This window comes from Puma concolor, chromosome B3, assembly GCF_028749965.1.
Source record: "Puma concolor isolate L17-30 chromosome B3, mPumCon1.1.hap2, whole genome shotgun sequence".
NCBI classification, from domain to species: domain Eukaryota; kingdom Metazoa; phylum Chordata; class Mammalia; order Carnivora; family Felidae; genus Puma; species Puma concolor.
Window position 1 is genome coordinate 111,102,027 of NC_141672.1, and position 16,351 is coordinate 111,118,377.

The following is a 16,351-nucleotide window of genomic DNA, read 5'->3' on the forward strand; positions in this document are numbered from 1 at the left end:
AAGATCCTGACCTGAGCCAAAGTTGGATGCTTAACCAACTGAGCCACCCAGGCTCCCCTGGGACTTCTCCATTCTTAACTAAAACTTTATGGGTGATGCTATAGGGCAAATAAGTTATGTCTTGTTTCCCTGTTACAGATGGATTTTTGGGATATCCCATTTTACCCAGCACAGGATTGGGTCCATTGATCCTGGATGACTGGATAATGATCTAGTCATTAATTCAGTCTCCAATAATGTATGTTCTTTTCAAAAATGAAGCGAGCTGGACTAACATGTACCATTATCTGGAAAATACAATAGATGATGCTAATTAATAATAAAATATTTTGATAAAATATCTAAAATACTTGAGAAAAAAATCTTTAAATACGCATAATCAATGTTCTAGTTATAAGCTCTTTTTGTGTGACTTATTATGAAAACACAAGCCTTATATGTTTGGATTTCTCAGGACAGTTCTGATTGTGAATATTCTGTCCCGTTGTCAGATCATGTACCAAAACCACAACCCACATTCTTACTTTTGGTTCAGGACATAGGGTTACCATCTCCACACAGAGCTCTACGAGGCAGCCTGTTGTTAACTCCTTCTTGCACTTTTAAGTCTCTAATTCAGGCTTTTTACAGTGTCAGCTGCATCTTTCCTCAACGGATCAGAACAGTGAGGCTGTAACTGTAGTAATAATCATCATCATTATAACTAAGAGAGTTGCCAACTTTACTGACAGCTTGACACTGTACTGAGAGCTTTAGATTATCTCAAGCCCTAGTGACACCTCTATTAGGCAGGTATCACGTTTAGCACCAGTTGACAGAAGAAGAAACTAAAGTACGAAGAGCTAAAGTAACTTGCCCAAGGGGATAGATCCCACGCGCGTTGATCCTGAAACAGGTTACGGCAGGTTCGTGAAACAGTCTTGGAGAAGTGGGGTGCTGAGTCCGGGAGGCCTCCTGCATGCTTTCTTTTATTAAGAACTCTTACAAGCTTTGTTTTTGTACTTTACTAATGATCATCTGATATCTTTTTAAAACATCTTTATAAATGTTTTCTTGACTCGGGGCACCTGGGTTGCTCAGTCAGCTGAGCATCCGACTCTTGATTTTGGCTCGGGTCATGATCTCAGGGTCATGGGATCGAGCCCCACATTGGACTCCATGCGGAACATGGACCCTGCTTGAGGTTTTCTCTCTCTCCCTTCTGTCCCTCCCCTGCTCACGCTCCCTCTTTCAACAAACAAACAAACAAACAAACAAAAACACCAACCTTGGAAATACTGGAACTAATTGATATCATCACTGTCTTTCTTATCACCTCCTCCGTCTGGTTTGCCAGGAACAAACAACATAAAATGAAGGGACAAGTGGGCAAGCATGATGAGAATGACTCAGCCAAACCCTATGTTTAGCAGAGATACATAAAATGCAGTTATGGAACTGCTTTTGACAACATGGAATCTAGTTGTGTGGCCAGATTTCTAAATGCTAGAGCGAATCTTCACTGCATTACATCTCTCAAGGGCTTCTTATTAAGCAGCTCTGTCCCCAAACTGTCAAAATAATAATCTTCCTCCTTCTGTGAGTTCGAGCCCTGCGTCAGGCTCTGTGCTGACAGCTCAGAGCCTGGAGCCTGCTTCAGATTCTGGGTCTCCCTCTTTCTGTCCTTCCCCTGCTCACACTCTGTCTCTAAGTGACAAATAAAACGTTAAAAAAATTTTTTAGAAGAGAAAAAACTTCCTCCTAGTAGGAAATATACGGAAAGCAATGCATTTGATGACCACAGAAATGATGGGGGACACGTAAAATTTCAATATGGTAGATTGGATCCATTTGAAGAAAGAACAGAGATTTAGAACATAATTTTTTTCTTCCTACCCAAGTCTGGTTGACACATTTCCTACAATGTTTGTCTCTATTGCAACTACCATACAAACAGATATGTGGTTATTGAAAGGGGAGAAAAAAAATATCTAGCAAGAAAATTAAAAAAAAAAAAAAATTCTTGAGGAAGATGAAGAGAGCAATTCAAATCAAGGAACATTTACTAAATGCCAGTTACGTCAAGGAACTTCACTAGGTTTTACCATGCAGGAGCGGAGGATTAACATTTGTTCAGGGCCGTCCTATGTGGCTGGCTGTGCACAAAGCACTCTACATACTTTAACTCATTTTATTCTTGCCACTCTTCCAACAGGTAGCCAATGATCCCCATTTTATAGATGAAAGCATCAAGGCTCTCAAAAACTATGTAACTTTGTCCAGCTCAGGAAAGGAGGAAATAGGATTCTGGTTTATATCTGCCTGCTTCCAAAACCTACATTCATTCAATTTCACACACATTGCCTTAGTTTTATTCAACCATTCTATGAAGTAGAGTAATTCTTTTTTTTTTTCCCCCCTTGGTAAAGAAACCAGGGGAAATGTGATGGTGTGCACGGACATCACGTGACTGGTGATGGAGCAAGGAATTATGTTCACTTGCCCTTACTGTGTACTAGAGCCGTCACGTGGAAAGAAGTGGAACTGTCCACACAGGGGAGACTTAAACAAACAAACAAACAAAAGAGCCCTTTGGTTCCATGATAAATAACCCAGGGCAGTTTCATTCCCCACCAGCTGTCAAAAGACATTACAGAATGCTATGTGAAGCTACAAATAATACTACAAACACTAGAGCTACAAGAAGGAAATTCAGTGCATTCAAAGGATGGACCAAGAAATGCGGGCCTGGACGCGAGGCTCGCCCTTGGGCTGCTTCTTTGTACTTTCCAAATGCCCTTAGACAATCGAAGGTAAACCAGCTTGCAGCCGTTAATGTGGACCAAACAATTGAAAGAAGTTCGCCTTTATCCTTAGTGCCTACGGTAGGTGTGTTCTGATTTCAATCTGTGAGCCCTCAAGGCTTTCCATGACAATTTGTGCAGAGTACAAATGACCAGATGTGTCTACCAGACTGTGAGGCCCATCAGTGAAAAGATGCAAATTCTGATCTTTTGAATCCTTGGCTCCACGGGAATATTTCAAAGTAATCGATACCACAGGCTGGGAGCACCCTGTAGGTCCAGTTAGACTACCACAGAAAAGGTAACGTCTGCAAAATGCCTTCAGCAACCCAGTCTGCAGATTGTTATTGGTGTCACTATTGCTGAAACAGGTGTTGGGTTCATAAATTTGCATAACAAAATGCTTTTCTTGTGGCAGCAGCCCACGCAATAATTGGTGCCATCTGTATTTATGTATTGAAGTTTGGTTTCTAATACGAATTCGGAGAACCTGGGGATGCCTAATCTCACAGCACCCATTTTATCGCGAGGGTGGCGGACCTCAGAGAGGTGTTCATCGTTTCCATGGAAAATACAGATTGAAGGAGAATGTTGAAGTGGTAACGTATGCCACTTTTTCTTCACGGATCATTTTCAATTCTGACGACGTAAGACAGAGTCAAGGCCACACGCCGAAAGAGCCGCTTCTGCAGAGCAGTAAACGGGGAAGATCCAGCCAGAACGGAAAACCAATGGGCCCTGTTGACCTATTTACAATTCCCTTTTGAAAAGCTCTGCTTTCACTAGAAACTCTCTTTGCCAGAACTCTTCTGTTTTCTTACCTCTTGGCCAATTAGTAGGAATCCGAGTTTGGTGCAAATTTCATACGAGTCGTGAACTCAACTGTTTTGCCAGGTGAGAAGCAGAAGCCATTCGAGTGGTAGTTTTACCCTTGGATTTGTTTCTAATGGGGGAAGGAAACATAGAACATTGTATGGAAGCTTAGTTTTTTTTTCAATCTGAAAGACAACAGTGAAACATTCTAATAAAGGATATCTTAGAACCATGAAGACAGCTCTTTCCAAGGAACATCATAAAATCTACCTGATTATCCCCAGCAATTCAAGAAAATTGAAAATCTTTAAAAATAAATAATTTTATTTAAAATAAATCTTTAAAATAAATAACTGCAGGGGCGTGTGGGTGGCTCAGTCCGTTAAGCTTCCGACTTCAGCTCAGGTCATGGTCTCGCGGTTCATGAGTTCGAGCCCCGCGTCGGGCTCTATGCTGACAACTCAGAACCTGGAGCCTGCTTCGGATTCGGTGTCTCCCTCTCTCTGACCCTCCCCTGCTCACGCTGTGTCTCTCTCTTTCTCAAAAATAAACATTAAAAATTTTTTTAATAATAAAATAAATAATTGGGGGTACCTGGGTGGCTCAGTTGGTTAAGTGTCCAACTTTGGCTCAGGTCATGATTCCATGGTTTGTGAGTTCAAGCCCCACATCGAGCTCTCTGCTGTCAGCATGGAGCCTGCTCCAGATCCGCGGTCTCCGTCTGTCTCTGCCCCTCCCCTGCTCGCGCACATGTGTGCTCGCGCTCTCTCAAAAATAAACATTAAAAAAAATGAATGTTTTAGGTGAACTCTGTATGTATTCTTTCAATATTTTATTTTATTTAAACCTATAGGTCCATGAAGACCTTTATCAGTTAAAGGAGAAATTAACAAATTTCCCGCTTGAGGAAAAGGGAGAGACTCTAGACATTCGGAATCTTGAAACTGCAATCAAAAGGACTGAAATGGGGTTAAAAGTAAGTAGAGCTTTAGATGTTAAATAAAGCGCTGGAAGGAGATTCCTCCAGGAGAAAAGAACTGTGGTTCTCCCAGGACCCTTTGTAATTCTGTAACAGAGGTGGATTTAGACTGGTCATCAGCTTTCTTATTCTGTTCCTGTCATTAAAATGATGATTAACTGATTGTGAAATGTGCCAGGATGCAAATCAAAGTAGTTAAGGTGTTGGGAATGTAAGATCATGCAGTGACAATCCCTAACACGTGATTTGATGAAAAGAATTAAGAATTTTATTTTATTTTTATTTTTTTTTTAATTTTTTTTTCAACGTTTATTTATTTTTGGGACAGAGAGAGACAGAGCATGAACGGGGGAGGGGCAGAGAGAGAGGGAGACACAGAATCGGAAACAGGCTCCAAGCTCTGAGCCATCAGCCCAGAGCCTGACGCGGGGCTCGAACTCACGGACCGCGAGATCGTGACCTGGCTGAAGTCGGACGCTTAACCGACTGCGCCACCCAGGCGCCCCAAGAATTAAGAATTTTAAAAATAACTATTAGTCGGCCAACAACATGCCAGACAAAAAAGAATTCATACCAATGCCTGCAGCGAGTTTCTATCAGATTCACTGAGATTCTAAAGAACAAGAGTGTATCTTTCCCTGCTAGCTTAAGTATTTTGAGATTAGTCATTTTTATGATATTGTAAGCCAGTCAGTAAAACTAAAGAGATGTACCACTGTTGGAACAGAAATACAGTACATAGGGACTTCATCATTATACATGGGTTGAAGGGCAGAGGAGAACCCAAGTTTCAGACCAGGATAATAATCATTTATAAAACAAAAATCTCTTAGCACATGCGCCCAAATAAGGACCATCTCCATCTTTGAGACCTCTAACTGTCATTGTCCCTGTTCTGGTCTCAGCCTTTCACTCTAACGAGCTGTCAGCTTCACAGCTCAGCTCCAGAGGCCGTGGGAGATGTGGTGTGTTTTTGTTGCCTCATCAAACTGGCACGCCATTGTCCTATATGACCTGATGATGACAGGGCTGTACCCAGCTGGAGTTTTCAGGTTGGCCATTTTAAATGATCTGTAACCTAAGGGCCAAATTCTTTCTTCGGCTGCTGGCTTGAAGTCCCTGTAAGGGAAAGATTACTCCGTGTCTGTCTTGCCTCGTAAGCTTACCTGGCTTAGCGATGTACTGACTATCGTGCATGGTTTAATTTGTGAAGAGCACTACAGGTCAGTCAAGCTTTGAGTCTCAATTGTTTATTACGCTTTTTGGGACAGTTAAAGTCATTTAGCCCTGAGATGCCCAATGATACCTTAGGCATGTAATAAACACATAGCGTGTTGTGTCTTTTGGCTTAATCACACAATTCAGAGTGTTACCCTAATGAAGTAAAGTAAATTAGCTGAGTATCTTCAGTCCAGTCTAATAGCCTAAACTTTCACTTTTCTGTAACAGATTCACATCGAGAAGTATTTAAATGTTGTAAACCATCATGTGTTAACGGCTCCTATTAATGATGATAATTTATATTCTCCTCATGCTTCCAAATGGTAAGTAAAATACCCATGGGGGGGGCGGGGACAAAATAAGTACAATTTAAAAAAAATCTTTCCCACTCAGGTCAGGTGACCATAAAGACAAAATCTTCTTGGCTTTGTTCATATCCATTCTACTGTAGTAGTTTCGCAAAAGAAGTTAATGGCAGAATTTGGGCTTGGTTTATTCTGCGTGACTTTTATTACCTTCTAATGCTTAACGCCATGACAGTTGTATCAGGGTCCTAGTTTTGGCTGTTTGCTTTAGTAAAAGGTATCCAAAATTCAACTCCTAAAGGAGGTATTTTAATGCAAGTCTGTTTTTACACTATTAAGATCACATTGCACTTTCTTCACAGTTTTAGGTACTTTATTGTAAAGGTGATTTCGGTATCCAGGGTAAATAAAACAAAAATAATGAAACTTGCTTGAAATATTCATAATGTAATACATCCTAAGAGATGATTTATTAAAATTAGACTTGAGTTCAATTGCCTTGCCTCACTTTGGACCCTCTTACAGGTAGGCCTCCTGAATTTGAGTGTATATAGAGTAAGGCTTTGTGCTAAGCTTAAAAACCTTGTGGCCCTATTTGCATCGTACACATGTACCAAGCATCGTAGGGTCCAGTTTCAGAAATACGGTAAAACATTGGAGCACAAGTAACTTGTTCTATGAGTGTTCCACAAGACAAGCAAACATTTCTAATAATAAATTTTAACTTGATAAATGAGCGGTGGCTTGCAATACGGGTAGTATGTGACGCCGAATGTCACACGATCACAACTGACCTTATGGTTCTTCTCTCTCTCTCTCTCCCTGTGGGACTGTGGGTGATCGTCTCCCATGCTCGGATGCTTGGTCTCACACTGCAGTGTTTGGCAGAAATCAGTGATTTTTCAGAACACTTGAAGGCGCCCACAACACGCACTAGTGTATTTTTTTGTCACTTCAAAGCACCTACGGACAGGCCTTTGCTTTTCCATACAAGAGTAAGCTTAGAAATGCTTTGCTTCATTCTAGGGCAGGCTGCCTGCAGCTATAGACCCTTTCCTCTGCTGCCTTATTGCCAGTTACATTAAATACAGTATCTGACAGGAGTTTATTAATACTATACTGTAGTCAACATCCATGTGAGCATATACAATGGCCCCTTGCAGAAAAAGGTTGGAAAGAAAGGCGGTAAGAAGGAGATGATTACAGTGGAAGTTAAGAAGGAAATCATTGAGAAATACGAATAAGATATGTGAGTGGCCGAAACTGCAAGATTTTATGAGAAGTCTACGTCTTCATCCTGTCTGCAAAGGAAGAGGAGAAAAAGGCCGAGGAACCCCTCACTTCAAATGAGATTAGGGAGATGTATAAAATGTGGGTAACAGTGCAGTTTTGTGAAAAGCACCACCTGAATAAGGCTATTAATGCGAGCAATGAATCTGTTTAATGACAATGCAATGTCACATTTCCACAAAATCCTCAAAAAGAGACAAAAGCAAGGGTCATTGGATAGGTTCCTTGTTAATGTTGCACACACACACACACACACACACACACACACACACACACACACAGATTCCATTGAGTCAATAGATAGCAGTGATTCCATTAGTGATAGTGAAAGTTGTCCTACACAATAACCCTCCTCTCTCGTCTCCCTCATACCAGCCACGAAGGTTTCCAAAGGTAAGTACGGGTCAATTTGTTTATTTTTCTTTATATTTTGTGTTTTCTTTATTATTTTGTATTATATTAGGGTATTGTAAACATTTTTATATGAATACTTTTGTGGGTTTTAAAATATTTATTTTAGAAAGAGAGAATGAGGAGAGGGGCAGAGAGAGAAAGAGAGAGAGACAGAATCCAAAGCAGGCTACAGGCTCTAAGCCGCCAGCACAGAGTCCAATGCGGGGCTCAAACTGAGAGATCATGACCTGAACCGAAGTCACATGCTTAACTGACTGAGCCATTCAGGTGCCCCTTTATGAATATTTTTGGGTTGTGGAACGAATCATCCAAGTTTCCATGGTTCTTTATGGGGAAATTCACTTTGATATATAAGTGCTTTGGATTACAAGCATGTTTCCGGAACACATTATGCTCACAAACCAAGGTTTTACTGTAGCGCACAAGGAAACACGGCAATCTACAGACATAACCAAGTTCCAGCATTCAGTAGTGGGGAGCAGAGCTTTGGGGTACCACTGTATCGGTCTCCCTTTCCTGCACATGGAATGCCACAGGCATCCATCATTCCTTGTAGAGGCAACTGTCCCTCATCTGTCTAGCTTTTAGTCATTTTATTGCTTTGATTTTTAAATTAGGGAATAAAAAAATGACTTGAAAATAGGTTAATATAAATCTTCTAAAACAAGGAATCTGTAAGAAAGGAACATAATAAAAGGGGTTCTTGGAGAAGAAAATATTGGAGGTCAGTTTCCCAACTTATATTGATGCTTAGTTGGAAATCAAAGGAGCCCTACAAGGCCAAGTGGGAGGCCTTTGTAGATGGCAGCCAACAGACAGCAGGCTGTGGCCAAAGATTATGCATACAGACATCAAGTAAGAGAGCCTCACAATGGAGGGGGTGGGGAGTAAACAGGAAAAGGGGTCTGTCACCAACTCCAATGAAGTTTCTCCCATCCTGTATCCAGCTTTCTCTTTGTTCTTCTGTCCTGACAAAGAACAGAGAGTCTGGGCTATATGCAAGTTAAGATAGCTGAAAAGAGCAAACTGTGTAGCAATTATATCCACAGAGAATCAAGCAGAAACATTTGGGCAGAGACCTTTCTTCTACAGTTCTTCTCCCTTGCCAGGGAGTGTCCTTGCCCCTTACTAGGGTCTGGAAGAGGGAAGGAAGCCTTCACCCTTAACTGGGGCATGGAGTTGGCTCCCAGAAGTAGTCCTTGGATCCTTTCTCTCCTATTCAGTACAATAATATAATCACTGGCCCTCCTGGCAGGACGATGGGAGCCTGGCAAGTTTGCATGAGCCTCGCAAGCCTGGGGGAGTATATCCATCGTAGCTGTGGCGCTAAGGTAGCGTGCAATTTGAAAACGAAATGCGAGGAACCAGGTCAAAAACTGGAGGAAAATCCAGATTGGGTCTTTAAAGTAAGCAGGCCCAGGGGCGCCTGGGTGGCACAGTCGGTTAAGCGTCCGACTTCAGCCAGGTCACGATCTCGCGGTCCGTGAGTTCGAGCCCTGCGTCAGGCTCTGGGCTGATGGCTCAGAGCCTGGAGCCTGTTTCCGATTCTGTGTCTCCCTCTCTCTCTCTCTGCCCCTCCCCCGTTCATGCTCTGTCTCTCTCTGTCCCAAAAATAAATAAACGTTGAAAAAAAATAAAGTAAGCAGGCCTGGGGCAGGTCCTGGGAGTCCAAGTGTGAGTCACAGGGAGTGGCTCAGGGAGGAAAAGAAGTCGCAACAGTAGACGGAAATGGAAAACAGGAGACGCCGGGCAGTCAGGAACTGTTGCCTGTGACGGGAGTGTTCCCTGGTGGATGGTCGCACCAGATTCTGCACTCGCAGGCATGTCCCCCGAGACCATCGTGAATAGATGTGGCTTCAGAGTTCATATCCTGCTAGGAGTTTTCTATGCACAGCAGTTTGTAGAGCCCAGGATTCCTTCAGGTGCTCATGCCCGGGGGGGGGGGGGGGGGGGGGGGGGGGGGGGAGTGGGACTGGCCAATTCACGCCATTTCTCTTCCGAGGTTCCATGACAAAGTTCTTGTAACACCCAAGTAAGAAGGTGTTTTTTCATGATGGATGGCATGACTCACTGAGAGGCAGGTTACTTATCTCAACACTGATCAGGAGGTCAGAGAAGAAGACAGTTTATTACAGTTTCGAGCTGGAACAAGCTGAACCTGGCCTTTTATCCCCCATGACCATCAGTTTAAAAATTCGGGCATGCATCCATAATATGTATTTATTTATAAATTGTACACTTATCATATGGCATGAATACACTATAAAATACACCGACAAATATTTAAATGAGACAAAGATTAAACAGTTTAAAGTATTTTACTTTATTAACAGTACGAAACTTCTTTTGCTAAAAAAGGCTACTAATTAGAATATTCTGGTTGTTTTATCTTGTTAATCACGATGGCTTTACACTGGCTGTAGCTAATAACCCGAAACATATTCTACGCTTAGTGGAGATTCGGCAGAGATGCTGGTTGAACGGAAGTCTGTATTTCAGTTAGTCTTCTGGATAACTTTTAAGTTTTCGGGGGGGATGGATTTGGCTGACTTGTCACAAATTTGATTGGTTTACCATCATTTGCACTCTCTAGTGTGGCTGAAGAAAAGCTCACCCCACGAGTACGTGTCGATTCTGGCATTTTCTTATTTTTCACTGATGGTCCTTATCATCTTCAAGATACAGGGTGGTTTTTTTTGCAGGAATCTTTTTTAAGACACTGGTCCATTTTTTCAGGCTTGAGTGAAAACTACGTAATAGAACCCATAAACCCACTTCATGAGTAAACTACAGTGTATTCTAATGCTGTGAAAAATTGTGTACCAGTGCAGACCCCGCCGTTTGTGCCTTTGTGGTTTGGAGTCCCCGCTCCCAGAAGGCCTCCCGAACTGCAGGTGACATGACCACATGAGGGATCCAGGGACAAGCTGAATATTAAATAGTAGCACACAGTAATTTCTTATTTTCTATATTTCTTATTTGATGTGTAAAAAAAAAAGTTCTTATGTTCTCATCACACAACCAACGGCATTATTTTATGGATTGCCTGGGATGTGGACATCCTGCTTGAGAGGCCACAGGGCTAGAATGATGGTTCTTAAACTTTGGTTTCACTGGCTCCCAGATGGTCCTGGAATTTGCATTTTAACAAACACCCTTGGCATCCCGAATGCAGATTAATTCGTGCTTGGAATCCCAGGACAAGCTCCCTGGAATCAGTGTTCCTTGGCCACTGAGAGGGCCTGCCTCTGTCTGGTCAAGGGCCTAGTCCTGGAAATTCAGCTACCCCATTGCTCTGAAGGGTTGGAGTAAGCCTCTTGCACTAGGAATGAGCCCAGCGTGGCACCTGGGAGTCATGCTGGTAGGACTGTCACTGTCCACTTAAACTGTGAGTCTGGTGGAGTGTCAGAGGCCAGGAGTCCAGACCAACAACTCCTTCTGAAAGGGGTGCCATTTAATCAGAACTGTGCATCTCTGTTGCTCCTTGGACGGCAAGCACGGTTGCTATGAGTAACTGAGAATCAACATTGTTCCGATATTTGGGGCTTCATTTTAACTATGGAAACCCAGGAAATTGGGAGAGTTTATTCCAAATGACTATTGTCCCGGGATATACCTTAAAAATGACTTAGAACAGACCAGATACAATAGCCATCATCTTCATTTTCATTATCAGTGTGAATTTCATCTTGTGGTCACAATTTTCCTAACACTTGACAGTTTGCAAAGGACTTTGTTTTACCCCATGAGGCAGATATTTATCCTTTCCTTTTAAAACTGTGCATGCTGAGGATCACAGCCATCCCAGGTCACACTGGTCGTTGATGGTGAGGCCCAGACTTGAGTCTGGTCACATGTGTGCAATGGAGCACTCTCCCACGCCGTGGCTTCCTGGAAACCAAGAAGCCTAATTTTCACAAAAGATGGTTTACATTTTCGCAAGAAGGGAAAATCTGGTCATTGTGTCCGGTAGAAACAAAAACCGGTAGGGACACAGAGTGCTAACAATGGGTGCCCCCCAAATGCAAGATTTTCTTAGCAGTCGTTCACAAAACAATGATGAGGACATTATCCAAAGTGGCATCTTTTCTCCAAAGAGCTAAAAAAAGCTTCTGTATTGTTTTCCAAATATGTTTCACCACTATCCCCACTTTGGCAGTGATTCTTCTATGTCAAAGTGTGGTTCTTCCTCTCACATGATTGGCTTTCATGGATTTTATTGCTCGTAATATCTGCTCACACTGCTCTTAACGACCTCGCTTTGCTCATTGACACTGGGAGGGTGACTACCATCTGTACCAACACTCTCAGAACCACACAGAGATCTTCATTTTATAGTCTGTTGTGCCAGTGTTTGAGAAGGGGAGACAAGAACAAAGCAAATAGATGATGGTGAGAAGCAGTGAGAGAGAAAGAAGAGGTTTGTATTGCACGGCCAGCGTACATTAGACGGTACATTTCCCTCGGTAAATGAAGCATCCTGGAGCCCATCCATTCTGGGTTGTTACACAGCGGTACACAAATCCCACTTGTATAGACTATGAGTACATCCTGGTCATACAGAGGTGAAGCACAGGGAACAAGATGGTAACACTTGGTAATCTACATGAAAGGTATTTGGATGCTAACTGCTCTTTCCATTTCTCTGTGGGTCAAACATTTTTTTTAAACAGGGGCAGCTGGGTGGCTCAGCCAGTTGAGCATCCACCTTCAGCTCAGGTCATGATCTCACGGTTCGTGGGTTCGAGCCCCCTATCAGGCTCTGTGCTGGAGACAGCTCAGAGCCTGGAGCCTGCTTCGGATTCTGTGTCTCCCTGTCTCTCTCTGCCCCTCTCCTGCTTGTGCGCTCTGTCTCTCAAACATAAATTTAAAAACTTAAAAAAAGTTTTTAGTAAAAAATAAATTTTTTTAAAAAGCAGCAGAAAATGAAAAAATAACCAGAAAAACGTTTGCAACAGCCATGACACAAAAATTGCTAACATTCTTTTAAAAAATTTTAAAAAAGTATTCATGCCAATACAAAAAAAAAAAAAGTTGACAGAGGACAACAAACTACTCACAGAGAGAGAAATGCAAATAACCAGTAAACGTGAAAAATGTTCAATCTCACTGGTAAGCCAGAGAAATGCAAATTAAACAATATATTACTGTTTTTTCCTTACAAATTAGCACAACAAATCATTTAAACCATTCTAATAATCAGTGCTGATGAGGTAGCAGTAGGACGGGCATACTTTTGTTTTACCACTAAAGGTGTAAGTTGGCACGAAGTTCTAAAAGGCAGCTTCTCAACATGTGCGAGAAGCTTTTTAATTCATTTTTTTTAATTTAGTGGTTGTACTTCTAGGAATTTGTCCTAGGAAATGAAAAGAGAGAGACATGAATCTGTGTATGTTTGTTAATTTCAGTGTTCTATTTAATACCAACAAATGTGGAAATAACCTTAAATGTTAATAGTAAAAGCATGATTAAATCTATAACACATCTGGGGCTCCCGGGTGGCTCAATCTGTTAAGTGACCGACTTTGGCTCAGGTCATGATCTCACAGTTCGTGGGTTCGAGCCCCATATCAGCCTCTGTGCTGGAGACAGCTCAGAGCCTGGAGCCTGCTTTGGATTCTGTGTCTCCCTGTCTCTCGCTGCCCCTCCCCTGCTCCCACTCTGTGTCTGTCTCTCAAAAATAAATGGACGTTAAGTTTTTTTTAAAAAATCGATAACACATCTATGTGTGTATTACATAGCTATTAAAACTGGTATTATCCAAGAAATTTAATGACATGGAAAAATTCTCACAGTATATGTTGAGAGGGAAGAAAGCAGGATGCAAAATTATATCTCAATTCAAATTCACTTCTAAGTACATAATAAAGAGAGGTAAAAAGATTGATAAGAAATACACAAATAGAGGGGCACCTGGGTGGCTCAGTCAGTTAAGCGTCAGACTCTTGGTTTTGATTCGGGTCCTGATCTCACGATTTTTGGATTTGAGCCCCACATTGGTCTCTGCGCTGACAGTGTGGAGCCTGCTTGGGATTCTCTCTCACTCCCTCTCTCTGCACCTTCCCTACTCACTGGTTCTCTCTCTCTCAAAATAAACATTTAAAAATATTTTTTTAAGGAAATCCATGAAGAGAGTTTCACTTCTAAGAAGATGGTGTAGACATACTTCTCCCTATTCCTTCTGATAAATACAGCTAAAAACCCTGGACGTTATTATAAAAGAAGTTTATGAGGACTTAGAAAGAAGTGAGACCAGTTAGGGGGCCCTGGGACCCAAGGAAGGACATATGGTGAGGCCCCTGGATTTTCTTTCCGCTTTATGTATCCTGTTATCCAACCTGTATCATTTTCCTTCTCTCTGAAGAGCTTCTGGTGACATCTCTTGCAAGACTCTGGTGACGAATTCCCTTAGTGTTCATCTATCTGAGGAGATCTTTATTTCCCCTTTGTTTTTGAAGGATAATTTTACTTAGATACAGAATTCCAGGTTGGTGTGTTTTATTCTTTCCACACTTCAGATACTTCACCCTGCTTTCTTGCTTCCATGGCTTATGAAGGGACGTCTGATACAATTTATACCTCTCTTCTATAGGTTAAGTTGGGAATTTTTTTCTTTGTCTTCTTTCGAGATTTTCTGTTTGCTCTTAGTTTTTCATAGTTTGAATAGGATATGCCTAGGTATAGTTTTTCAGAATTTATCTTAGCTTGGTATTCTCTGAACTCTCTGGATCTGTGGTTTAGTGTCTGTCATTAATTTTGGAAAATTCTCAGCCATCATTACTCAAATATGTCTTCTGCTCCTTTCTTCTTTCTTTTTCTGATATTCTCATTATATATATGTATGTTACACCTTTTATAATTGTGTCACAGTTCCTGGACATTCTGTTCTGTTCAGTCCTTTTTTCTCTTTGCATTTCAGTCTGGGTAACTTCTATTGACATTTTTTCAAGCTCATGGATTCTTTCTTTGGTTGTGTCCTATTAATAAACCCGTCAAAAGTATTCTCCATTTCTTATGGTGTTTTGATTTCTAGCATTTTCTTTATATTCTTTGAGTTTCAAGGTTTCTGCTTACATTAAATATCTGTTCTTGCATGCTGTCTATTTTTTTCTGTTAGAGCCCTTAGCTTATTAATCACAGTGATTTTAAATTCCTGGTCTGATACTTCCAAAATCTGTTATATCTGATTCTGATGTTGGCTTTGTCTCTTCAAACCTTTTTTTTTTTTTTCCCTTGCCTTTTAGCATGCCTTGTCATTTTTTCTTTCTTTTTTTTTTTTTTTTTTTTTTTTGAAAGCTAGACATGATGTATGGGTAACAGGAAGTGAGGTAAATGAGTCTTTATCTGGCTACAAATTGTGCTGTATACTGTTTGCTGTAACAAACAGGTAGGTAGGTGTCTGAGGCTTCCATTTCTTCAACCGTCTTTGTTTTTGTCTCCCCTGGGGTCTTTGATTTTTCCTAGAAACTTCCTCCTAAATAGGCCTGAGCCCGAAGTCCTCTCATCTGTAATCCTCTGTAGATGTAAGTGTGTTGAGGGGAAGCATTCAATACTCCTTGATCAGGCCTCCGTCTTTCAGTGGGTCTGTGCCTCTGAACTGTTACCTTCACTAGTTTTTCTTGGAATTTCCCCCTCTTAGGTGAGACAGGAATACTGGAAGGGCCTGGAGTTAGCTACTTGCCCTTCCTCGGGTCAGATAATAATTTTCCTTGAGACCTGGCCTTCATTACAGGGAACAGAACAAATAACAGAACTCTCTGGGAGTAGTTCGAAGTGGTTTCTTTTCCCTTCCCCCTGCCAGAAGCAGGAGGTGATTTTTCTGTGTCTTCATGGTGGGAATACGGAGAGGCCCCTGAAGGTAAAGTCATGAAAGTTTTACCCTGCCCCCAAGCTTTGGCCCCACTGAGGCTTTTTGTTTTTGTTTTTTTTTTAATTTTTTTTTAACGTTTATTTATTTGTGAGAGTGACAGACAGAGTGTGAGAGGGGGAGGGGCAGAGAGAGAGGGAGACACAGAATCCGAAGCAGGCTCCAGGCTCTGAGCCGTCAGCACAGAGCCCGACACGGGGCTCGAACTCACGGGCCTGGCCCGTGAGATCGTGACCCGAGCTGAAGACGGACGACCAACCGACTGAGCCACCCAGGCGCTCGGGCCCCACTGAGTTTTTACAGCTCAAGTTAATACACATTGAGCCTCTGGCCATTTGTTAAGTGGAATTTAACTCTTCTTGCCAATACCAGCTCCAGCAGCAGGCTTCCATTCTGGAGCTTTAGCAGGGTCTGTCTGTCTGTCTCAGTCTCTCTCCAGTTTTCAAGGCAGTAGTTTTCCCTGTGATCTGGATTCTCTGACAGATCAAAGAAGAATTGCTTTTCAGTGTGTTGAGGTTCTTCTTATCACTCCCATCCTCACAATGACTTCTAAGCTCTTTACACGTTGGAACAAAACCAAACGTCCATAAATTGCTTTCTAATGAAAATTTTACAAAAGTGGGCATCACAGTAGAGTCAAGAGATTGGGTCATTATGGTTGAGTTTAATTGATCCTAAT

The 16,351-nt window shown here is 41.8% G+C and overlaps 2 protein-coding genes across 6 annotated transcripts in view; one reads left to right on the forward strand and one right to left on the reverse strand.

The window, feature by feature from the left end:
* AAGAB (alpha and gamma adaptin binding protein) overlaps positions 1–16,351 on the reverse strand; it is a 152,351-nt gene that overhangs the window by 61,392 nt on the left and 74,608 nt on the right. For both annotated transcript variants that reach the window (XM_086711026.1, XM_086711025.1), the window contains exon 3: positions 3,605–3,726. The gene's annotated coding sequence lies outside the window, so the exon portion shown is untranslated. The remainder of the gene's footprint in view (positions 1–3,604; positions 3,727–16,351) is intronic.
* The window catches only part of IQCH (IQ motif containing H), a 218,586-nt gene that overhangs the window by 5,027 nt on the left and 197,208 nt on the right, over positions 1–16,351 (forward strand). For all 4 annotated transcript variants that reach the window (XM_025918866.2, XM_086711018.1, XM_025918865.2 and 1 more), the window contains exons 2-3: positions 4,450–4,572; positions 6,025–6,119. In XM_025918866.2, the coding sequence (XP_025774651.2) occupies positions 4,450–4,572; positions 6,025–6,119 (218 nt within the window). The remainder of the gene's footprint in view (positions 1–4,449; positions 4,573–6,024; positions 6,120–16,351) is intronic.